This window comes from Dicentrarchus labrax, unplaced genomic scaffold (genome assembly GCF_905237075.1).
Source record: "Dicentrarchus labrax unplaced genomic scaffold, dlabrax2021, whole genome shotgun sequence".
Classification (NCBI taxonomy): domain Eukaryota; kingdom Metazoa; phylum Chordata; class Actinopteri; family Moronidae; genus Dicentrarchus; species Dicentrarchus labrax.
The window spans coordinates 21,729,485-21,752,622 of NW_026136718.1; the positions used below are offsets into that span (position 1 = coordinate 21,729,485).

The window sequence follows — 23,138 nt, forward strand, 5'->3', positions numbered from 1 at the left end:
AGACTTTGGATTAAGATGACGGATTCAATTAAGATAGATTGTATTGTAATGTCAAGTGATAGTTGCCATACCAACCATAGATTTGCCATGCCATGTTGCTATGCGTGTCAGAAATATGAATAAATGACTACAGGAATGATTAGGTATTATTAAAGTAATTAGTAAAGAGGTACAAAAACATTAGTATAATTACTGATCATTTATTACCAGCAGCACGTTTTGCATATACTATACCAGCAGATGCATTTAAAGCCTGATTTCTTCAAAGGGTCAAACAGAGGTCATTCGTCTTTCAGTAGCACTGTCGTTAAAACCCCTGAGCCATTCCCAGATGTATAATTGAGATTTAAATGAATAGTTTTGGGGAATACATTTCTTGGCTTTCTTGCCAAGCATTAGATGAGAAGATGGATACCACTCTCGTTTGAATGGTAAATATGAATCCACAGCCAGTAGCCAGTTAGCTAAGCATGAAGAGCACTTCCAACCAATTAACATGTTTCTCTAACAAAATGAGGATGTGGAATAAGAAGTTTATTGCGTATAATTGATAAAGGTGAATGAATGAGGGATGAAGTGATGGGGAGAGGGTTGAGGGATGAAGGGGGAAGGGGTGAAATCAGGGTGGTGGTTTGGAGAGGGGGAGCCGTCTCTTCTTTGCTGTAAGAAGTTAGAGCCCAGTGGATCCTGTATTTGAACAAGAGAGAAAGGGAGAAAGGAAAAGGGGAGAAAAAGTAGGGAAAAAGAAAGGGTTTGGGGTGAAGGCATGTGAAAACTGAGTCAAAGCAGGAGTGAACGGATAAGGTGTGCTTAAGTACTTTTTGTGTGGAAATGTGATGCATTTGAGGCGCAGTCTTTGTTCCCGAACCTGGTTATAAATCTTAATTTATTTAAAGCTGCAGTAGGTAACGTTTATAAAAATATTTTTTTCATATACTGCAGCTTTAATCTGTAGGCTACAAAAACAAAAGTATAAAAATGACAATTTGATGTTTTAAGGAGGTTATATAACTTGATTTTTGCTTGTGGTTTACCTCAGTCTCCAGTATTTGTGCTAAGCTCTAGCTTCATATTTAGTGTACAGGAATGAGATTGCGTATTTCCCCACCTTTAATGCAGTAGTTTACCTGGGGTCTGGGCTCATATAAGTTGTTGATTTCAAGGGGTTATTTCATCATTATCAGGGTAGGAAATAATAAAAACGTTCTGCCACGCAATGAAGTTTAATTGTTGTTCATTGTTACAATCTGAGAAGGGAAAATAAGTCTTCAAGTGAAGACTCAGTTTGCTTGTCACAACTTACTGACAAGCAAACTGTCACGCTTGGCTTCATATTAGGGGTTCACAAGCAGAAAAAGTTATTGTCCAATGTAGGATTCTGGGCCTGTTAATCATAAACAAACAGAGTAAGCTAATAATATGAAATTTGTAACCTAAAAACATTTTAGTCTAAGAGTCTACAACTGTTCTTTGACCTAATTGCTAATTAGTTACAATGCCGAAAAAACATGCTGATAATTTAGCAGATGTAATGTTTACCATGTTCAGCATATTAGTATGCTAACATTTAATAGGCTAATTACCCCAAAACACAATGTATAGCTAAGGCTGATGGGAATATCAAAGGATCAGTTAGTTATTACAAATCATTGTGAGGAGAACATGAATATCTGCACCATATTTTAAGGTGATCCATCTAATAGATGTTGAAACATTTCACAAAAAAACTAAAATATCAACCCCATGGTGGCAATAGAGGAATAGTCTGGATCCACTGTCAGTATATCCAGATCACCGAAGTCCGTAGGATTTATTCTCTCAGGGAATTTTTGATTTTGTACCAAATTTCATGACAACCCATCCAATAGTTGTTGAGATATTGCAGTCTGGAGGAGGACAGACAGACAGACTGACATTGCCATCCCGAGATAATAAAGAAAATGAAACTGTCATGACAGCTAAATCATTGGACAGAGCGACTGGATAATATGCTAATTGTGAGAAAATGACCACTTTGATGCTGACAGCCCTTTGCTCAGCTTTTCATTTCAGAGCAGTTTTGGTCAGACATGGATGTCTATCTTCAATCTGATATATCATTATTGAAGGAACTCTCCGCTGAGTGCAGAGCAGCCTGGAGGAAAATGGGCCTATTTGATCAGTGGTGCTTTCTGCCCAGCCTGTCTGCTCCCTATGTCAAGGCCTTGCTGTTTAAATGGCCCTGCTGGATCGTGTTCGCAGATAACCGCCTTGGTAAAGCCTGGCGATCAGAATCATTAATGTAACTTTCCTCCCTCACTGCTCCAAACGGTGTCAGCTTTCACAGGCGCTTGTGTATACCCACGTGCACGTATGTGTGTGTGTGTGTGTGTGTGTGTGAGCTTCTACAGTTGTGTGTGTCACGGACACATGATATTTTGAGGTCTTGTGCTGTATGTATGTGTGTGCAGTACATGGGTATGTGTCATACTCGTCTGCATGGATGTTCCCTTCCTTTGTGACAGTGTGCTCGTGGATGTATGTTTTGTGTGTGTGTGTGTGTGTGTGTGTGTGTGTGTGTGTGTGCCAGCGTGAAACATCCTTATTTTTTAATAAGGATGTATGCAGTGTCAGCTGTCAACTGCCAGACAGCCGATCTGATCCCCAACCTGAGGGGCCACCCCTGCCATCAGAGGTGTTACTCACCTTTGCTTCACACCCATCTCTTCACAATCTTTTAGTTTCTCTTTGGACTAAATAATGACAAGTAAAAGTTTTTCACACCAGTAGATTATTTTGGATGCAGTCTGAGCTCTGCCCCTTTCTCTTCTTCCAGTTGTAGCTATAACTCCTCTTTCCCTTTCTCTCCCCGTCACTCAGTCTGGTCATAACTCTTCTCCCATCTTGCTCCACTATCTTTCAGGCTGTAAGTCTGGGGCTCTTTTTCCAGCACATAACCAACTCCATCATTCTAATGTAATTGAACCAAGCGTGCGATCCGTCACTCTGACTGCCTCTGTACTGCATGGCACATTTGTGTGTGGGTGTGTATAATGCCTGTATGCCTCAGTACTACTATACAGAAAACTGAAATCTGAAATTGTTCAAATACAAGCATGGAGAATTAACTTTAACATAACAATACATGAACATATCTTAAAGGATAAGCCGGCTGATATACAGAAAATATTTGATATTGTCACCAAATCCCATGAAAAGAGCCAAACCGGGATGTGTTAGTCCAACTCTTAATAGTTTCTGACTTTCTGACCCTGTGTTATAGAAAAGCACCAGGGCTATCCTTTAATATGTACAATTGTGGCGCATTAGTTTTGATCAGTAATAGATCAATAAGGGCACCACACCAGAGTCCACATCTTAATTGGCTTTTCCTATTGCGTCTTTGATGGCCGTTGGTTCTGCAGTATCAGCAGAGCGTATTAATCCACTCCACCCAGCTTCTGTGCACTTTAGTGAAGTTAATGTGCTCACATAATGGCAGCCCCCAAGTCCTGCTTCTTCACACACAAACAAACACACACACACACACAAATCTGTATCACCCCAAACAAACATCTTCTCCCCATATTCTTCATCTCCATCACTACTCCATCCAACAACAAACACTCGTACACACTTACCACAGAAATACATGACAGCAACAGTGATTGTTTGTTGTTTTTTCATACTCCATGAATGTAAAGAAAGAGAACAATGTGTGTAAGTATTACAGTATATCTGTGTGATAAAACGTCAGACACAAAGGTCAAACACACTGTAAATGCCCTGAGAAGAACACTGTGCTGTCTCGCTCTTGACAGACAGCTCCAGTAACAGGACGCCACTCACTCCCTCTGACTCATGCCCGGCCTCGTGCCCCCGTCACAGGCCTCCCTGCCCGAACCCAGCTCCGGGCTTTGGCGAGGTTGAGGCTGGAGGGCTGTCTGCGGCAGTCTACTCACGACTATGTCCCCTGCTCGTGTCACCTCCAGGCTCTGATGGGAGGAGAGGGAAGAAGAAGGACCGTTTGTTGGAAAAGGACAGTGAATATAGTGAAAAACTGGAGTTGACTGCACTAGCAATCAAAAGGAGCAGAGGAGCAACAGGATAGAGTCACTCCTCCAATCATCCCTCTGATACAAGGCTGACCCCTGCAGGATTGGAGGGGAAATTCTCTGTAGTAGGCATCAGCTGAAGTGTGCTGTGCCCAAGATGTTTGTTAGCAGGAGGGGGATGTAAATCTGTCCAGTTGAAGCCAGGAAACTGCTACAGGCAGGACTTACAGAAAGGTGGAGGGAGGAAGGAGACACACTGGATGAAACATCTCCTCTCTTCTCCTCTGTCCTTTTTGACGACATTAATGACAACCATGGCCTGTGTGTTTGTGTGTGTGTATGTCCAACCTGCGTGTCCCATCCGGGGACAGACCCACTGTGTCCGTCACAGTCCATCAGGCTCAGTTTCTGTCCTCGCACTTAAAGGGCGAGTGTCATCTACCATCAGTTTTCCATCTCAAGGCACGTACACATGAGAAGAGGAACACACACCTGGCAGACATCAAATCTGAACACCCTGATCCCATCCAAACCAGAACCTTAGAAACCCAACAGATGACGCAAATCTGAGTGATCTCTCTTTCCCTCTCAAATGGCGCCTTGTCAGGCCGTTGTCTCTTTCTGTTTTATCAAACGTGTGTGTTTAATGTGTTTCTATTCATTGATGTTTACAGTTTCAGTTGCACTTTACCAGCTTAATCCTGCCGGACCCTCCTGACCCAACATCCTGCAGCAAACAGCCACCTGCACTCTACAGTTATGATAAATTTTACATCTCAGTTACAAATTAATATGATTCACTGCTCAGAGTCACTCGCATCCATGTTAATTAAGAAGAGTCAACAAAGCCAGACAGCAATAAAATGGACAATAAAAATGTGCTCGGTATAGCAGAAGGGAAGACATCTGATCCATATAAGTGTAATCTGATGCACCTGAATGCTAAAATAACTTTGTAATATTTCACAAAAGGTCCATTTCTATTACAATGTATGAAACCCATGCACGTGGACACACAGACACAGACACACAGACACACACACACACACACACACACATAGACCTGGCTCCCTCTGTTCAGACTGTTGTGCCATCAGAGTCACTGTCTGACTGTGTAATTGCATAACCTGTAAAGACCTGCTCAATAATGCATGGTCAGACTAGACATGGGCAGCCTGACGGAAAACCTTACCTCAACAACCTGCTTTGTCTGGCCAAAGACCGGACACTCCAGAGACAGGACACAAGGCTGGGGGACTGTATGTGGAGGACACTGTGTGTGTGTGTGTGTGTGTGTGTGTGTGTAGAGGAGGAACACAATGAGGAACAAAATTAACTTTCACAATATTTCACAATGTTTCACTTCTTCTCAGTCTTGCTGAGTGAAATAGTGACTGGTGCAAAAAAGTCCCCTTTTACCAAATACTACACAGAAACAAAATTACTTCAACATTGGAGTACTTTGAAAGTAAAGTCAGAAGCAGCCAAGTCCCTCCTCTCACAGGAAGACACCTGCACCAAACTTCCTGCTACTTTCCTGGCCTTCTTCCTGCTTTTGAAAACTGACCAGCAAAGGAACAGCAAGCATGTCAGCCCTCTTTCGCAGACTCGCAGGGCCCAGGTGCTCTCCGAGGCGGTGGCTGGGTGTGATTATGCGGGAAAAGCACGGCAGAAATACCTGTCTGGTTCACCGGGACGGAGCGCGACTGCTGGCCGGGGGCGGTTGCCCTCTGACGGCGAACAGTCGCGCACACAGCCGCAGGCAGCACACGGAGGCGGAAGGTCCAGTAGAGGTGGATTTAAAGCGGTTAGAGGGAGAAGACGATGGTAGGGACACACTTAGGCCATATGTGATTCAACATTGTTCAAGTCCACACAGACAAACTCGCCATACTGTAAACATACCCACTCCGACAGGCAGCTTCCAGTCATCCATCAGATACTACAAAAGCCTTTGTCTGTGCTGTAACTGCACAGATATGTCTATTAGACTTCCTTACTCGCTGAGGAAGAACATGCTATATTCCCACAGGTGCTGGTATTTATGGAAAGTTACTATATTGGGGTTTGATTCATGAGGAAGGAAGTCGTGCAGACAAAAATCATAATTCTACAAATGAGTCTCTGGTCAGGAATCTCGACCAGTTTCTACATTAGATCATGTATCATGGTAACGTTCTGACTTTATGGAAGCCCATTATTGCCAAGTAAATAAATGAATAGATGCAACTTAAGGTAAATATATATAAAGTTGTAAAGTCTTTTTCATTATTTTTTTATTGATTAATCTACGGACTCGTTTCTTTATTTGTTGATTAATCATCAGGAAATAGTGAAAAAATGATGCTGACATCAGATTCCTAGAACCCCAAATATTTTATAACCCAAAGATATTTAATCAGTTACATTATAAGCTCTTTTTCTTGCATGCTTTGAATTTGACATATTATCAATTGATAATCCAGATAATTTTTCTGTCGATTGATTAATCAGTTAATAGATTAATCGTTTCACTTATATAATCAGTGTTGATTTATTACTGTTAAGTAATTACATCTTTCTAAGTCATAATCATGAAATATGCTATCGTTGTCTTTTCAAATTTATTTAGGGAAACATGAAGTGCTGACATTAATAAACTTAAGTTTTGATTGTTTGATTGATAGCAGTCAAACTAAAGAACAGTTAGTTGCTGCCCTCTCTCTCTCTCAGGGATAGTGGAGGTGTTGATGTGCCGACTCAAGGCAAGAAACGCTCTGGGCCATGTGTTTGTGTCACAGGTGAGCATACCTCTATGTCACCACTCTCACACTCACACACACATGCACACACACTCTGACTGAGACGCTGTGTCCCATGTGTGCAGATGAGAGAGCTGCTGTCCACTCTGTCCAATGACTCAGCAGTTCGTGTGGTTGTCTTCAGGAGTTTAGTGCCAGGTGTTTTCTGTGCAGGTGAGTGAACACATGAAACCTGCGTGGCCACTGGATTAGTGATTAAAGCCAGTGAAAATGACGTGTGATGGTGTATGTTACTTTGTATACATACAGGTGCAGACCTGAAAGAGAGAGCTCTCATGAACGACACTGAGTCTGATCTGTTTGTTCACGGGCTGCGATCCCTCATGACTCAGATAGGTAAGAAAGAGAAGATATTATGTTGAGAGTGAGCAGATATTTCACAAAAGCCAGGCCCTGAGAGTGTACAATATGCATATAAGAACTTTCTTCTTGTGATGCTCTGGCAGCATTGTTGCCAATGCCGACCATCGCAGCGATGGACGGCGTTGCCCTGGGCGGTGGGTTGGAGTTGGCTTTGGCCTGTGACCTCCGCACTGCTGGTGAGTGACCTGAACCTTCACCTATTAACCCTGAGCTGGATGAGTCGGCATCACACTCGAGTACATTTAACATTCTTCTTTCCTTCCTTAAGGTGATGTAAATGGGGTATGAGAGGGGATGTCATGTACTCTTCACAGCTGTCACTAAACCAGTCATGTTAGATCAGTGGTTGAGTGTAAACAGGATGGTGGAGGATAGCAGCACCCACTTAGGGCCATTTTCTAGACTGACAACTCCCTTATCCCATCAGTGTAGATTAAAGCAGTGGTTGTCAACCTGGGCATTGAGACTCCCCAAGGGATCACAAGGAATATTCTGCAGGGTCACAAGATGATAAACAAGTAAGGAAAGAAGAAGAAGAAGAAGAAGAAGAAGAAGAAAAACTCCTGCTACACAAACTTTGGAGAATTGTGTCTCTTCAGGACTCTAAAACCTATTCAAATGAAACAATCAATTGTTGGACTTCTCACAGCTCATAGACACGATCTGTGATTAGGGAGCCGTAGTAGATATTAAATATTAAATAAATAAATCAAAATAAATCATAAAAAAGAGTTTTACAAGGTCATTAAAAACCTTAATTTTATCTTCGTAATGTGTATTTGTTCGTAAGTTGTTTGTGAGAACACAATTTGTATTCATAAACATGGGCAGACTGCAAAAATATCCATTAATCGATTAGTTGATCGACAGAACTATTTTGATAATTAAAAATGCCACCTTCATCTGTGGCATTTTCACTATTTTCGGGAATTTAGTAGACAATGTAATAAAAATAATCATCAGATTAATCAATTATGAACATAACTGTCAGTTAAATGAGACTTTCTAATTTTCATTTGGTTAAAAAAATCTATTTAACTGAGGAAACACTTCATGTGTAAGATAATGCACAAGACATATATAATATTTCCATTTGATGAAATGGTGCAGCCATCAACAGTCTTCCCTATTCATATTTCACTCAGTATAATGATCATATACTGTATCTTCCATGAAGAACTGGAACAGGCCTGTACAGAATACAGGTTAAGCTTTTGAACTATTTTATAAAATACACTATAGAAATGCTCAGCGGTCAACAACAAATCTGCAGTAGCTCCTGAGAGGCTGACATTTGGAGATATGTGGTTACCTCCCAGCATTAATGATCTGCCTGCTGAGCTCAGGGACTAATGATAGCTGGTGAGGCCAGACACATCTGCCCAGCTGTTCACGTAACTGAATCTACATGCGATTGGTCAAATCAGTCGTGGCAGCTCAGTGATTGGCTGAGCGCCGACGACCTAGGTGAGCAGGTGTTTGCGTCTATTGCTCTGACAGAGGCATCAGTCAGACTTTGCGCCCTCCCCTGCTTAATGGCACTCAGCAGCACCAGCAACCTTCAACTGTCCTCTGTGTTTGTGTGTGTTTCAGCATATTCCGCACAGATGGGTCTGATTGAGACGACACGGGGGCTGCTCCCAGGGGCGGGTAAGACTAAACAGAGGTCACACCAAAATAATGATCTTGCAGAGGACTGAGTGTGTAAGTGGCGAGATGAGGCAGCTGTACAGAAGTTGACCTTGAGGTGGTTTGTCCTGCAGGGGGCAGTCAGCGGCTGCCACGGATGATCGGCATGACTCTGGCCAAAGAGCTCATCTTCACAGGTGGTATTACAGAAAGGCTGACATGTTGCTAGACACGGGATGCTTATCGTTCACTCTCTCTCTCTCTCTCGTCTGTCTGTTATCAGGTAGGCGTGTGGGAGGGCAGGCGGCCCTGGAGATGGGGCTCGTAAACAGAGCTGTAGAACAGAACCAGACAGGAGACGCTGCCTACAGAGAGGCACTCAGCCTGGCCCGAGAGATACTGCCCCAGGTTAGAATACAAACACACTTTTACCTCTCTGCTACAGCTCAGACACTGATGCATTGTTTCTCCTCCAGGCAAGGTGCACACTCTTCCTCCCTGCTTCTCTCTCTGCTTTCTTGTTCGCCTCTTTTCATTCTGCCTTTCTGTCTTCCTGGTGTTGTCTTCCCACCTTCCCCCTCCTCTCCCTCCTCTCTTCCCTCTCTCCAGGCCTCTGTCGCTCTGAATTTCTTTCACTCCAGTTCAGATGTCCGCAGTTGGCAGGGCCAGAGTGGCAGTCAAGTGGAGAAATGGACCACAAATTGCAAGACACACAGAGACACACACACACACACACACACACACACACACACACACACACACACACACACACACACACATATTAAGCAACACATGCTTGTGTTGGTGTGGATTGAATGATTGACAGGAGTTTGCATTGAATGAAAGTGAGGAAGGGTGGAGGAGATAATAAGCTCTACGAGCCCTCAGATTTTTCTATTAGTGTTGTGGCTTCCTGTGAAATTGTATGAGGGAAGCTTCTCTCACAATACTTTGCTCAATAGAGACGGAGGACTTTGTCCCAGCTTTTCTTGCTAAAACTGGGTGGAAACGAATAGAGAGTTTGCAGAATCAAAAGTCTTTCCGGCCGTGACATGTATGTAAACACTGTCGTATGATATAATGTTGCTCATTTTGGTATCGGGACAGTACCTATTCAATCGACTGTTGAAAGTCCTTACAGTTGAATTTGAGCACTGTTTAATTTGGTACTCCTGAGATTGATGATTTGTAAGAGAATCTGTGCTACACAGGCCAAGAAATCCAGATTTTTGTACTTAAAAATCCCCAAAACACTCCATCCTATGTTTCCCATAATGCATATTGTCTGTCTTTCATTAGACCCTCCCTGCCCTGTAAACATCCACATCTTTCAAACCCCATGCCCCCAGTTTGTAATGAAGGGTTCCTGTTGTAAATCTCCAAGCTCAAGCCCAGATAACACTTATGACATCACCATGACATCATCAGGGTTATTTTTTCTAGATTTGACAAAGCTCCTCCACAGAATACACAATACAACTGTTCTCACAGGCTCAGTCGTACTACTCATGACGAGCAAATTGTTGTTCACCTTTAAGTATGTTTTCAGTGTTCTTTTTGGTTCCTCCTCTATGTCTCATGGCCGACAAATTGAACTTCCATGGGGACGGCTTTAACAGTCAATATGTATCGTGTCTTAATCATTCCCACAGCATCTAACTCTTTCATTTCTGTTGCCCAGGGTCCTATTGCTGTGCGGATGGCAAAAGAGGCAATGAACAGAGGCATCGAGGTACCTTCATGATTCATAGTTTTTATTTCCTTACATGTACATCAGTGATAGTAGTGACTGAAATGTGTCTCTTCCAGGTTGACATTGGTTCAGCAATGGCAATAGAGAGGATGTGTTATGCCCGGGTAAGACTTTAATTTAATGTTTTGAAAATACTATATTATAATTTTGCACAATTGCTGTGAGTCTGACTTTGTGTTTTAACCGAAACCCAAGACACTGACGCTTTGTTACCCATAAAATGATCAGTATAAGCAGTGCACTGGGCTCAGCTTTGAAGCTCAATCCCTGACGTTTGTGAAACCCTCTGAGGCTGCCTGTAGTCAGATCGTCTGCTCCAACCCTTGCCTTCTCTTTTCAGGTCATCCCCACGCGGGACAGACAGGAGGGTATGGCTGCCTTTATAGAGAAGAGACCCCCGCGATACACTGGGGAATAAACTCTTGCAAGCTATTGAATTTCTCTCTCACACAGACGTGCCCACACAGATACACTGCTCTCTAAAACCTCATGTTTGATAGGCAATTAACTCCCATTGATTGTGTGTGTACATCCCTGCCGTGTCGATACATTAGTTAGGGTCAGCGTGAGTTCTCATTGACTGTTAGTGACATCCAGGATGAGACTGACTGAAGGTGGTTTTCATGTGAAGGTTTATTCTGTTTTATTCACACGTTCCATGCACCATGTGGTGTAAAGCTCATCTTTGGAATAAAGAGGTAACGTGAGCATCGTCTCCAGTTTATGGGAATGTACATTCTTTATTTCCAAACTTGAAAACTTGACTCTCAGCAGCAACATGGCACGGTCATAGCAGACATACAGTATCTTGACTTTTTGGATGTTTCATCTGATTTAAATTCTTGGGAAAAATTGAACTGGCCTTAATTCCAGTGGCGATGTTCAGGGGCTCAACTAAACAAGCCGACATTATCAGGAGCAACAGAAAAATACAAAAACAGATTCTGTGTCGTCTGCTGCTCTTTGCCCTTGTTAAAGCTGATGAGGTCGGCTCAGGACACATGCATAATTAGCAAGCTCATACAACAACAAATGATTTACAGAAAACAATAAGGCCATAATTCACTGAGCAGATGAGGTGATGTATGTTTTGCTGACAGCCGTTATAGAGTACCATTTAGTAGCCCAATATATTATCTTTATTTTATTTTCAACATAAAAGTTATCTGTACAAGTCTTGTGACCTGTGACGTTTTTCCTGCCGAAGCCTCAAAAAAGATTCATTTTTTTAAAGAGTCATCACTTTTGTATCAAGGATTTGACATTAGTTTTGATTGCATAGAGATTGATGACAGGGCCTTAATGAGAATCAGGACCTCAGATGAAGCAGAAAAATGTGGGCAACAGCAAATGGAGGCTTCTCTGGACAGCAGAAGCATACCTGATAAAATGGCTTCCTGGTGGATACTAATGTCATATGGCCAGTCGTTTCAGAACAGAAAAATACCCTTAAATATTTCTGATAACACCCCCGGTCTCTCTCCTCCAGGTAAACAGTGTATGTTCTCTGTTCACCCCTCCTTTGTTCTTAATCAGATAAACAAACAACGGAACAGACTGTATAATAATTTCCATGCAACAAATTGAACCCGTCCTGCACAAAAACAGCTAATATTCCTCTCTTATTTTCTATTATGTACAAATTACAAACACTCTTTAAGATGCAGCTACTCGTACTGATGTACATACACACATGCTCACACCCAAGTGCTGCCTGTCTTTAAGACACGCATTGGGAAGCAGAGCCAACATACCGATATATACACACGTCTCTCAAAGAGAAAACCGCTGTTGCTCAATGTACATCCACCATGATAATACTGACCATATCATTATTGCCATTTGTGGCCAGAGAGCATTTTGGCACTTTAACCGACAATTTATGATATAATTTCAACTTAATCATGTGAATTCTACTCTGGATCATCTGATTTACAGTGCTGCTGGTTTTGCCACGGATATACGATTCATTTAGGGCTGCCAAATGTTAAGGAAATAAAATGCACTGGAGCTTCTCAAATAGATATAACTTCTCTAGAATTTAGGTTTTCATCTTTAAAGTTTGTAACATTTGAACTCACTGAACACACCCTTGGCAAGTGTCACATCAAATCAAGGCGTTATCCGATAAAAAGACTAAATAAAGAGGAGCGCAACAGCAGTATTGTGGACCCAGAAGCGTGGTTTTGAGTGAGCAGAACACTTCTATAAAACAAACAAGCAGGCATTCCTAAAATGAACAGCACAAGCAATTCAGACAAAATCCAACATGCTTGAGCTCACAGCAGCATCATGCGTATATTTAATTCGCTAAAAATCGACCAATTCGGAAAACCAGAGCCCTCAGTAACATAGAGGAGCCGGCTCGCAGTTGACCCCCAGCGGAGCTTTTTCGGGTTTCATAGTTGTATGTGTGCACGTTTTTTGGTTTGAAAATCATAATGACGCCAATGTCAGACTAACAAGAGCGAGCGCACAAAAACCTCATGTTGAGATTTGAGCTTAACTGACCGACAATTCCTCTAATAATTTAATTTTTTATCACAAGATTGCACACAGAAATATTTTTTTTTGTCTGGAAACAAACACAAAGAAAATAAATAAAGTAAGTGTGTGTGTGCAAAGAAATGCGTAGTCTTTGTCCTTTAATATTTACTTCCTATGGTTTCTTGAAGTGTGTTTGTGCGTGGGATACGTATACATACATACGCACACACACACACACACACAAAATCCCCCCTGTGGTGGGATCTAGCTTATGTCTTCCTCTTGGTCAGAGAGCCTCATCTTCTGAAAGAGAAAATACAGAAGAATGGTAAATCTCCAGCCACTGTGAGTGATATACAGCAAAACAACCACTGGTGTGCGAGTCTTTACCTCTGTGAGGTTATTGTGGCGGCAGACGGCGATTTGTCTGTGTTTGTGCAGGCTGGCCGGTGCGGGCTCTGTGGTTCTGCAGGCTCTCCAGAATGCTCTTAGCCAACAGTTTGACATCCCTGTGGGTCTGCGGGTGTGTATGAACGAGCTCAAGCTGCTGCAGGCCGCCCTCCTCCAACAACATGCTGCAGTAGCGAGCGGCTGTGGAAGCACGGGGTAATACAATATCAAATCTGTCAGTGATTTGGGTAGGTGAATAAGTAACTGCCTGAACAGATGTCAGTAAATGATTTGTTTAAAACAAGAATAACATTTGGTTTTGTGTGTGCATGCATCTGTGTCTCACCGTTCTTGCTGCACACATGTTGCATGGCCCAGGCCGCCCACAGCTGGACGCCAGGGGTGTGAAAGCACTCCAATAGGGGAAAGAAGGGGTTAAATGACCTACAGAATGAGAGACAATAAGGATTTGTTTAGTATCACACACAAACATAAAAGCATAAAGCTCAAATGTAAAGAACATTTTTACAGACTGGTTTTCAAGGTTCTCTTCAAATGGATAGGTATGGTATGGATGGTTTTTAATACTGTATGAAATCATTACATTTTTGTCACAGGTTATGAGCGGTCAAATTGTCACAATTAACTGCTGAATCAGGTTCAAATCATAAAATCCTGCTTTATTATTACTGAAGAGTGGCTGCATCTCACCTGTATGCCACCATTTCACACTCTGGCGGGGGCCATTTCATGATGACAGCATGCTGGGGAGACACACACATGCAAAGACTCAAACTACTTTTCAAAATAATGCGCATGTGGATTAATTATTAATTATGAGTAGTTGCTGATTCCTACCAGTTGCTCCAGCAGTGAGGACCGAAGGTCCGGGCTGAGAGTCCAGGCTTCCTCTCCTCGTGATGTCAGATGTGCAAGGATGCCTGCGGCGAAGTAGCTAACCTCCACCTCTGGGCTGTGCAGCAGAGTGCTGATGTGGTCCAAGAACCCCTGCACCATCAGCTCTCCATGCAGCTCCCCGACCTCTGCTATGTTGTTCTACACAACAAAAGGTGACGAGGGAATAATGATGTCTTAATGTTGCAATTTTATTCAATATTCTCTTTTTCTGAAGGGTAATAAGAGAGCAGTAAACTTACCAGCAGACCGAGAACCTTCTGCTGAATAGAAGACTCATTGGGAAAGGACTGCAGAGGGTTGGTGGGAGTGGGGGAGGAGAGGGAGGAATGGAAAGAACAAAACAACAGTGAGTCAGCCTGCCCTAAAGGCATACATACTTATACAGAGCAACACGTGATGAAGCATGATGATTAACTAGTATGGTAATCTGCTCTGGGTTGTTTTCTTGCTTGCTGTTAATTCACATGTACATATTGACATTTCTGTGTACCTCCAGAACTTTAATAAACAGGTCCAGGCCCTGGTTCTCAATAAAATGGCGGCAGGTTGTTGGTGATTCGTCAGTGAGGTTCCAGAGAGCGCTCAGTGTAAATTTGAGGGTGGCGTCCACCATGCCCTGAGTAGCCTTCTGACGCACAATGTGGAGCAGTTGCTGCAGGGGGGAGAGAGAACATTTGCTATGAAAATTTACATTTTAAATGACTAAAGGTGGAAGAGACCAGAGCTGAGATTTGAAGCTTACCTTCACTATGAACAACTCTGCTCCCAGTTGAGCCGTCTGCTCTGTGGACAACTGGGAAAAGGAAGTGTCTATGAGATTAGGAATAACCTGGCAAATGTGTTGAGTATGCATGAATAACACAAAACAACATATACCTTAGCAGCCAGTATGGAAATGATAGCCACGGCCATCCTCTGCATGTTCTGGTCTTCGTGGTTGCAGAGCCACTGCATCACTAGTTTGGCAGCTTCAAACCTTACAAACAGAAAAGAAGCAAAACATTTCTAACACAGTACATCTTTGACACCTTTATTTTGGTTTCCTGCTTTGCTTCCACTGACACACATTTACTTTTTTAACCCTTTATATATAATTAGTCCTTTTTTTTTTTTTTTTTCTTTGTAGCCATTTCAAAAGTACAATATTAGAAAAAATGATAGTAAAATTTGTATTTCTCACCTGTTGAATGGAACCTCCTGTAAAATGCGATCACTGCACAGAGACAGCAGGCAATTCTTCTGCAGCTATAGACAGAGAAACCATAACAGGCGTCAGTCCAGAAACAATCTGTTAATGTACTTTTCGCTTCACATTGTGTTATACGGTTTCATTATTTTGTCTCACTTTAGGTCTGTAATTGTAAAAAAGGTAACATTATATGTGCAGTTTTCATTGTACCCATTGTATTGAACAACATTTATAGATTAAATACAGATAGTGTACATGTCACTTTCCACAATGACTTGTTCTGACCGAAAAATATCATCTGAACTGAGAAAGTCTGTAGTGTGAACATAATCTTAATACTTTCCAAACTTAAAGATTTTCTTTATTATGGTGTCTTTTACAATGAGCTGCTATGCTATTACCATTTTATTTGATTTTGTTCTGCTTTTTTTGTGTTCTGTAAAGTACATAGCAGGTTCAATATTAAAATGTTTAAATCAGTTTCAAAAAAATAACAAGATTTCCTTCAATTTAATTTAGAATTGCATTAACAGGTGAAGGGGGAGGTTGTAGCTCAGCTTCAATTGTTAGCCCTGCCTTAAAAAAAAAGAAACTGGCTTGGCTGGTCCATCACTGATGGAAACTGGTGACTCACTAAGACCTGTATCGTTGGTTTCTTTTCTAAAAGTTTCCTGTACTGGTGAACTGTGAATGCCTAGGACTAGGACAGACATGGAGCTACCTGCTGGTGGTTGGGGAATGTCCTCATGGCCTCCAGCAGGAGCTGAGTGACGGTACTCAACAGTCGCACTGGCATTCCCGCTGCCAGGTCCTGCTTCGTCAGGTTGAACACACAGGCACTGGCTGCCAGCTGGACGTTCAGTGTGGCAGGGTGATTCCTCATGCCCAAAACTACCAGCTACAATAAAACAAGAGAAGAAGGAGGTGGAGCAAGAAATGTGACACTCCATTGCTTAACACATAAATGTGGTTTGGATATAACATTATATGTATTGCGTAAGCATGATAATACAATATAATAATAATAATAATAACAAATAATATGATAATGTACATTGTTTACACCGAGAGAAGGAAAAACAAATTCTGTCTTAAAAAAGATCAAGGGTGTAACATTTAGGTGGATCTATCTACTATATATATACACACACATATATATATTTTCACTGATATATTAGTGTAAAATCACCTGAAAATAAGAATCAACATGTTTTCGTTGCCTTAGAATGAACTGTTTTTATCTACAGATGGAGTTGAACTGCAATCTTTCTACAGTAGCCCAGAAGGGACAAATGAAACACTAGTTCTAGATAGGGCTGTTCATGTTTTTCGCATGTTTAGTGGCCACCGTTGGTTTATCTCAGTTGTAAGGGGGGGAGATGAATGAGTTGCAATCTTCGACCAAACCCTACACACTGGTCCTTTCATTGAAAGAGCTAAATTACTTAGTTTCCCAGTAGAAAAATGTGAGTTTACTTTAAGGATGTCAGGCCTCGGTTTCTCCATGACGTGGGTCAGGCTGAACAGATGAAACAGAGCTTCTCTCACAAAAGCTTCCCTCTCGCTGTAGCGACGCAGGGCCTCACAGATCTGGGTCTCGTTGGCTTCTCCTGTTACCTGTTTACACACAAAAGACAGTTCACTGTAGCAAACTTAAATGATCAGTGTTATCAGCGTTTATTTTTCAATCTATACCTACCTTCAGATTTCCTTGTCCAGAGAGGAAGTCAGAAAATCCAGCATCTGTGGCCAGAAGTCCCAAAAAGGTCATCCCTGGTCTCTCCTCAACAAATGCCTTCACAGCTGCATCTGTCACCTGCAACATTCACACAGGTAAGAAATGACAACTTGGCTCCACAGACTGTATGCTGTCTTTGCATTGTTACTGAAACACGAACACACACACACACACACACACACACACACACACACACACACCTGTTTCCTCCCTGACACATCCAGGGAAACAAGAACAGGCAGGATCCCTGGCTGTCCAAGCAGTTGACGAGCCACGTCAGAGGTAAACTGCTTATCATCACTGATGTCCAGGTGCTGTGTAGGCAGGGTTTCACACAAACACATAAGTATTTTTTACTAAAACAGAAACAAGCATGGTTGATGAAATCACAGGGAAAAGGTTCTTCTCAGTGCAAATCAATCAAATAGAACCAGGTTTAGAAGAGGAAACACAGCTCCATCCTACCACTAACCTGCAATACATCCAACTGGCCTATGACTCCCAGTAGCTGAGCAGTGCTCATCTCCAGCCTTTTCAGCTGGTGCAGTGTTAGTGAGCGCAGCCGCTCCTTCAGGCCCAGCAGTGGGCTCAGATTGGTTACTGAAGTGTTGGAGAGATCGAGGCTCTCCAGCCGAGGCAGGGAACACACGTCTGCAAGCCCAGAGTCATAGAAGTCTACGTTGGCAAGAGAGAGGGAGCGGAGGCCCTGGAGGGAGCTGAAGCGATATCGGATTGGTTCCTCCAGAGAAGACATGGTCAGACCTGTTAAGACAAGTCGCTGGAGGGACTCCTGCAGGATGTTTCCAGAAGAAACAAACAGTTTTAATAATAATAAAAGTTTAAATTTGTAATATCAAGGGAGGAGATTTTTTTATTCTTCTTTTTTTAAGTAAACTGAAATTTAGTCACTTTACCTGACAATATTTATTGGTGGCCAGTCCCTGTAGAATATCAGGAATAGTGAGGTCTGCATTGACCCTGGCAGCATCCAGCTCCAGCAGTCTGTGAGGGCAGAGGGCTTTCTGGAAGGCCTCTGCAGAGATCCGTGCTGTACGGATGCAGGCTCGTCTCAGCCGCAGGTATTCACAGTTTCGAAATACACCCACTGTGCTGTCATTCAACGGCCCTGTAGTGGAATGAAGTAGAGTTAAGGTTCACCTTTGGGTTAGGGTACATGCAGGAATGAGCAAGATCCTTGCACAATACGGCCTCTGTTTACCGAGGGCAGAGTTTTAGATCTGATGACAACATACCACCAGACAAAGTGGCTCAATGATTTCACACATTTTATCATTATTATTTAAAGGGTATAGCAGAACCTGTTAAAAGTCAGTCAGGCTTTTATTTTCGTCAAGTAATAACTGGAATAATTCAAACTAAAAAAAAGGATCAAGTGTGAAAAGTATCAATACTTTTTAAAACAACAAGTTTAAAACAATACTAGCACTCGGTAGTATGTACCGAAACTATTTAAAAAATATACAAATCAACAATCATATTTCCAATCCAAAACTGCACATTTGAAACCACAGGAAAGAAAATCAACTGGTCTTCACTGTGTGCAGATTGTTCTTCTTCTTTTTTTAAAGTAAAAATCGTATTTTGTGTACTTGTTTTCTTTCTTTTTACCGAGTTATCGAAAGATCGAGTATCACTTTTTGTACTAGTATTGTTGTATCGTATTGCATTATACATTCTGGTATTCTTAATGTTGTTCACAAATGTCTTTAGAAGTCTACATTTACCTTCCGTGGCCATCTTGGCCAGCAGCTGGTCTGCTAGCTCCTGTGGGAAGAGTACAGCCTCTCTGAAGCACAGGGAGCCATCAGGGCGCTTCACACAGAAGCACTCCAGGTTTTGGCTCACATAGGTCAGACACAGGTCTGTCAGAGCCGCCGGAGAGGAATCATCCTGAAAACAACAACAAAGGGATTTCATTTACCGATACGCGACATTATCTCTAACCACACATATAAATGCTGTGTGAAATGAACTTACCGTGCTTAGGAAACTACTGGCCATGGCCATGGTTTAAAATAAACACAACGTCTAGTTTTAGCTTATGCCGCCGAGACTGGTGTATTTCTCAGCACGGAGAACGGCTGCTTTTGTTCGCTAGCCGTTGGTAGCCGTTGGTAGCCGTTGGTAACCGTTGGTAGCCGTTGGTAGCCGTTGGAGCTCGCAGCGTTCACCTGTCTGAGAGTCTGCCGTTGTGTTCGGAGGAGAAGACGATGGACGTTAGCGGCGAAACCAGCTAGCTAGCTCACTTGTCGTCGTCTCCGTTGAGGAAAATCGCTCTCCGCGCAGAAATGTCGAAAGCTGTCTGCTGTGGTGGAATTCATGTTTAAAAATATGTGGACAATTTCTGTAGCGACCGAAACTCGGAATCAAGGGACGAATGTGCGGTTATAGTTGTTCACAGCCGCCAATTATGTCTATTTTTGAGTAGACTGACAGTAAACAAAGGTCATAGCACTGGAAGTACATCAGCGAGGGGGTTGGACTACGGAAGCCGGCGAAGGAGGGTTATGAAACCAGGAAGCGATCATCAGGAGAGTGGAGACACGCATGATTATGTACTCCTTCTGTTTTCAAAGGAGAACTATCTAATGAGATATTATATACTATAGTACGCTTTTATTACAACTCTATGGTTCACGGTAAGGGTCTTCTGTTGAGGGATTTATTTGAGTGAAACGCGTTTGTAACATCGCTCAGTAACTCATTCACCAAGGTCACTCTTAGCAGTGGATGTGGGAGCTGAGCCTTCAGTCCATGTGAGTATAGGAAAGTTCAAAGACTGTAGTGCAAGTTGCAGTATGGCTGGATTAATCAACTTTGAAGATGAGAAGGAAGTGAAGCAGTTTTTGGATAATTTGGGAGTAGAGTACAGCTTCCAGTGCTACAAAGAAAAGGATCCTGAAGGTAAAAACACTGCGCTGTCCACAGCTCACTGGTGCTGAAACAATGGGGAACTACATGTTTGATCTGTGTTCGTTATGCTTGCCTTGTCATTTATCCTTGTGACATGTTTTCTTAGGGTGCCAAAGGCTCGCAGACTACTTTGAAGGGGTGAAGAAGAACTATGAATCTGCAGCACAAGTGCTCAAACAGAACTGTGAGACGCACGGACATGGAGAGAGCTGCTATAAACTGGGGTCTTACCATATCACAGGCAAAGGTAAAACAGTACTGTGCCTTATTGCTCTCATTATACATCTTCTCTGGTGTTTGGGATCCTTCTGTGTTACACTTACTCTAAAAAGTTTAAAAGTTTTAAGGTTAAGTTTTATTATTGAGGTTTTACGGGTTGAAGTTAGTGTTTATATTGCAAGATACAATTTTACAAGAAACATATGAAAACAATATTAATTGTGATGATTTCTTGGAGTTTCAATTACTCAACAGCAGTAGTTAAGTAACTGGACCACCTACTACATAGAAGTTAGTGTTGTAAATGAGTAGCTGGCTAAAAATAAATATCTGTTCAAAAGGCTTTTTCTTTATCATATAACTGTAAATTCAGTACACTTGTAGTTTTACTATTTGTTCAGACTAAAAAAAAGCAACTTTAAGGCAACAGATTTGACCATGTATGTGCACATTTTTTAAACTTTTAATTTAGATACTTTTACTTGCTTAAAATCTTGCATGCAACAAAGGTGTTTTAATGTTGTATGTGTCTTTTTTTTATTCAAGTGATGGATTTTACTTCTTCCTACAGGTGGAGTGACTCAGTGTCTGAAAACAGCATACTCCTGCTTTATGCGCTCCTGCAATGCTGGAGGAAAGAAGTCTATAGATTCCTGCCATAACGTTGGTCTGTTAGCCCACGATGGACGAGCTATGGAGGGAGGACCCGACCTCACAGCAGCTCGGCAGTACTACGAGAAGGCCTGCGCTGGTGGCTTCGCTCCGTCCTGCTTTAACCTCAGCGCTTTGTTGATTGAGGGCAATTCCAAAGGCCTGCCACCAGATATGACTGCAGCTTTGAAGTACGCTAACAGGGCTTGTGAGCTGGGACATGTGTGGGGCTGCGCCAATGCTAGTCGTATGTACAAACTTGGGGATGGTACGGAGAAGGATTTAAAGAAAGCAGAGGAGCTGAAAAATCGAGCGAGGCAGCTGCATGGTTTGGAGAAGGAAAGGCAGCTCAAGTTCGGGGAGTGAATGTGACACAGTTAAATTCAAGGCTCATTGTTTTGGTTTGTCTACACACGTGGTGTTCAGTCAGGTTGGTTTTTGAGAACAAGTATAAGTGTGCACAAACAAAACCTGTTCAGGATGGTTCAAAGGCAAGAGATGGTCTGTTTAAAAAAAGATGGTGAACATTTTTACATCCTTTACACTCTGTAGACACTGTTTGTATAGGAAGATTTCAGCCAAATGTATTCAAGATAACGTAAATTTAAACAATAAAATGAATTGTGATTCATGTGTTGTAGCTGATTATTAATTATGCCTTTGAAAGTCTATGATTTGTGGTGTAGAAACTGATGGCATGAGCTTATAGGGTCAAAGGGCAGTTACACTGTCATCAGATCATTTTCTGTCTTCATACAGTATTTCATATGAATATGTCATCTGTATGTTGTTGATATTATATAGCACTGTTTGAAAATTAATTTTTATTTTGTTTTATTTTGAACAAAACCTAGAAGAGAGAAATGGACAAACCTTGTGGAACATGACAAATGTGTGGGGCCTCAAGTTGAGATGCTCTTGAGTACCCGACTGTCAGTGATGGGCACAATATCATTAAAACTGGTGAACACCAATTAAATGTCTTAATGATCAACTACAGTAGGACATAGTGCCTAAAGCCCATGTAATACCGGGTAGTTTCACCGTCACTGGAGCGGGCACAACGGCGGTAGCACCACAAGAGGGAGTCAGACTCAAAGACATGAACTTTGCGCCCTTTTCAAATCTCTCACAGGGCGCTTTATCAGCAGCCACTACAATAGGTTTATTTATTTATACCTTTTATCAACATTATAACCCCACGCTGTTTCAGCAACCTGCAGCTAATGCAGACACTGGCAAAAAAAAGGGTCTAAAGCTAGCTCTAAACTAAGCCTGTGTGTTGAGGATGATGGGCGGACTGGTCCGGTTGCATGCTGGAAGCTCCGCCCGTCGTGCGCCTCCTCAGTCCTCATTCAAAACAGAACACAGCTGTTGAGAGGCGCATCGTCGTGTCCTGAGCGTTAGCCTCAAAGCTGTTAGCGGGCTGCTGCTGCTGCTGCTGCTGTCTTCTGCTGGCCTCTGATGAACCCGCTGGAATATCAGGAGAGGAAAGACAACACCGGCGCACTTCGGTGAGTTACACAACTGTACGAAGTTACAGTTACACACACACACACACACACACACACACACACACACACACACAGAGCCGTCGAGGTAGCTAGCCAACGTAACGTTAAGCCACGGAGCGGTTTGGATGTGTTTCTTTTTATATGCAGGATGCTCCGTTATCAAAGTAAATCGGCCTCCGTAAAGAGGAGGGGGGGGCTGTGAGGTGTGGGGGAACCGATGAGAGAGAGACCTGGTCCCTGTTTTTGTAACGCAGACTGTCTGTAGCTGTGTGCAGTGGTTTATTGGAGCCATTATTTTATTTTCTCGTCCACCCACGTGAAGACACGGTCGCCCCGCCGCACACGGCAGCACCGAGGAGTTTAATATAATGCTAATAATAAATCATGCGCTCCCTCTTCGAGCTAAGTTAGCCACCGAATCAAGCTAGCGGGAATGGCAACATGCTAATGTGGAAACCTCTGAGAAAACAGCGAGGAGAGTCAGTGAGTTAGCAATTTGTGATTCATTCCGTGCAGTT

General features: G+C 42.5%; 4 protein-coding genes across 8 annotated transcripts in view; 3 read left to right on the plus strand and 1 right to left on the minus strand.

Annotated features, from left to right (window-relative positions):
• Positions 1-5,530: 5,530 nt before the first annotated feature.
• Positions 5,531-11,287, plus strand: echdc2 (enoyl CoA hydratase domain containing 2). The gene is made up of 11 exons (XM_051377936.1): positions 5,531-5,861; positions 6,747-6,814; positions 6,901-6,988; positions 7,085-7,171; positions 7,282-7,374; positions 8,792-8,848; positions 8,962-9,024; positions 9,111-9,235; positions 10,509-10,559; positions 10,637-10,684; positions 10,921-11,287. Exons 1-11 carry the CDS (start codon positions 5,621-5,623, stop codon positions 10,996-10,998), a joined length of 999 nt encoding a protein of 332 aa, XP_051233896.1. The 5' UTR covers positions 5,531-5,620; the 3' UTR covers positions 10,999-11,287.
• Positions 11,288-11,295: 8 nt separating this feature from the next.
• On the minus strand, positions 11,296-19,771 carry zyg11 (zyg-11 family member, cell cycle regulator). 2 transcript variants are annotated; one of them, XM_051377928.1, is made up of 18 exons: positions 19,301-19,771; positions 19,048-19,213; positions 18,217-18,428; positions 17,775-18,092; positions 17,503-17,616; positions 17,264-17,380; positions 17,041-17,181; positions 16,286-16,462; positions 15,556-15,620; positions 15,252-15,351; positions 15,118-15,168; positions 14,866-15,027; positions 14,615-14,662; positions 14,316-14,513; positions 14,169-14,221; positions 13,804-13,901; positions 13,458-13,658; positions 11,296-13,367 (listed from the first exon to the last, which is right to left on the minus strand). In XM_051377928.1, exons 1-17 carry the CDS (start codon positions 19,328-19,330, stop codon positions 13,468-13,470), a joined length of 2,241 nt encoding a protein of 746 aa, XP_051233888.1. In that variant the 5' UTR covers positions 19,331-19,771; the 3' UTR covers positions 11,296-13,367; positions 13,458-13,467. The 2 variants fall into 2 exon arrangements, with proteins under 2 accessions (XP_051233888.1, XP_051233887.1); XM_051377927.1 differs by having other exon boundaries at positions 11,296-13,370; positions 19,301-19,770.
• A 24-nt stretch (positions 19,772-19,795) lies between these two features.
• Positions 19,796-21,737, plus strand: LOC127350887 (cytochrome c oxidase assembly factor 7). The gene is made up of 3 exons (XM_051377939.1): positions 19,796-20,227; positions 20,343-20,483; positions 21,027-21,737. The coding sequence occupies exons 1-3, from the start codon at positions 20,122-20,124 to the stop codon at positions 21,470-21,472; spliced, it is 693 nt and encodes a 230-aa protein (XP_051233899.1). The 5' UTR covers positions 19,796-20,121; the 3' UTR covers positions 21,473-21,737.
• Positions 21,738-22,447: 710 nt separating this feature from the next.
• The window catches only part of ralgps2 (Ral GEF with PH domain and SH3 binding motif 2), a 73,962-nt gene continuing 73,271 nt past the window's right edge, over positions 22,448-23,138 (plus strand). For 3 of the 4 annotated variants that reach the window (XM_051377929.1, XM_051377933.1, XM_051377932.1), the window contains exon 1: positions 22,448-22,620. The gene's annotated coding sequence lies outside the window, so the exon portion shown is untranslated. Of the gene's footprint in view, positions 22,621-22,864; positions 23,104-23,138 lie in introns of those variants that run through there. The other variant, XM_051377930.1, reaches the window with a different exon arrangement.

Bases quoted from the DNA above. Each gene is read 5' to 3' on its own strand.
- echdc2 (XM_051377936.1), top strand. From the start codon at position 5,621: ATGTCAGCCCTCTTTCGCAGACTCGCAGGGCCCAGGTGCTCTCCGAGG. The intron at 5,862-6,746 runs GTAGGGACACAC...TCTCTCTCTCAG, and splicing joins GTTAGAGGGAGAAGACGATG to GGATAGTGGAGGTGTTGATG. The intron at 7,172-7,281 runs GTAAGAAAGAGA...ATGCTCTGGCAG, and splicing joins ATCCCTCATGACTCAGATAG to CATTGTTGCCAATGCCGACC.
- zyg11 (XM_051377928.1), bottom strand. From the start codon at position 19,330: ATGGCCATGGCCAGTAGTTTCCTAAGCACG. The intron at 19,214-19,300 runs GTAAGTTCATTT...TGTTGTTTTCAG, and splicing joins CCAGTAGTTTCCTAAGCACG to GATGATTCCTCTCCGGCGGC. The intron at 17,617-17,774 runs GTTAGTGGTAGG...CTGCCTACACAG, and splicing joins GCCAGTTGGATGTATTGCAG to CACCTGGACATCAGTGATGA.
- LOC127350887 (XM_051377939.1), top strand. From the start codon at position 20,122: ATGGCTGGATTAATCAACTTTGAAGATGAGAAGGAAGTGAAGCAGTTT. The intron at 20,228-20,342 runs GTAAAAACACTG...ATGTTTTCTTAG, and splicing joins CAAAGAAAAGGATCCTGAAG to GGTGCCAAAGGCTCGCAGAC. The intron at 20,484-21,026 runs GTAAAACAGTAC...TTCTTCCTACAG, and splicing joins TTACCATATCACAGGCAAAG to GTGGAGTGACTCAGTGTCTG.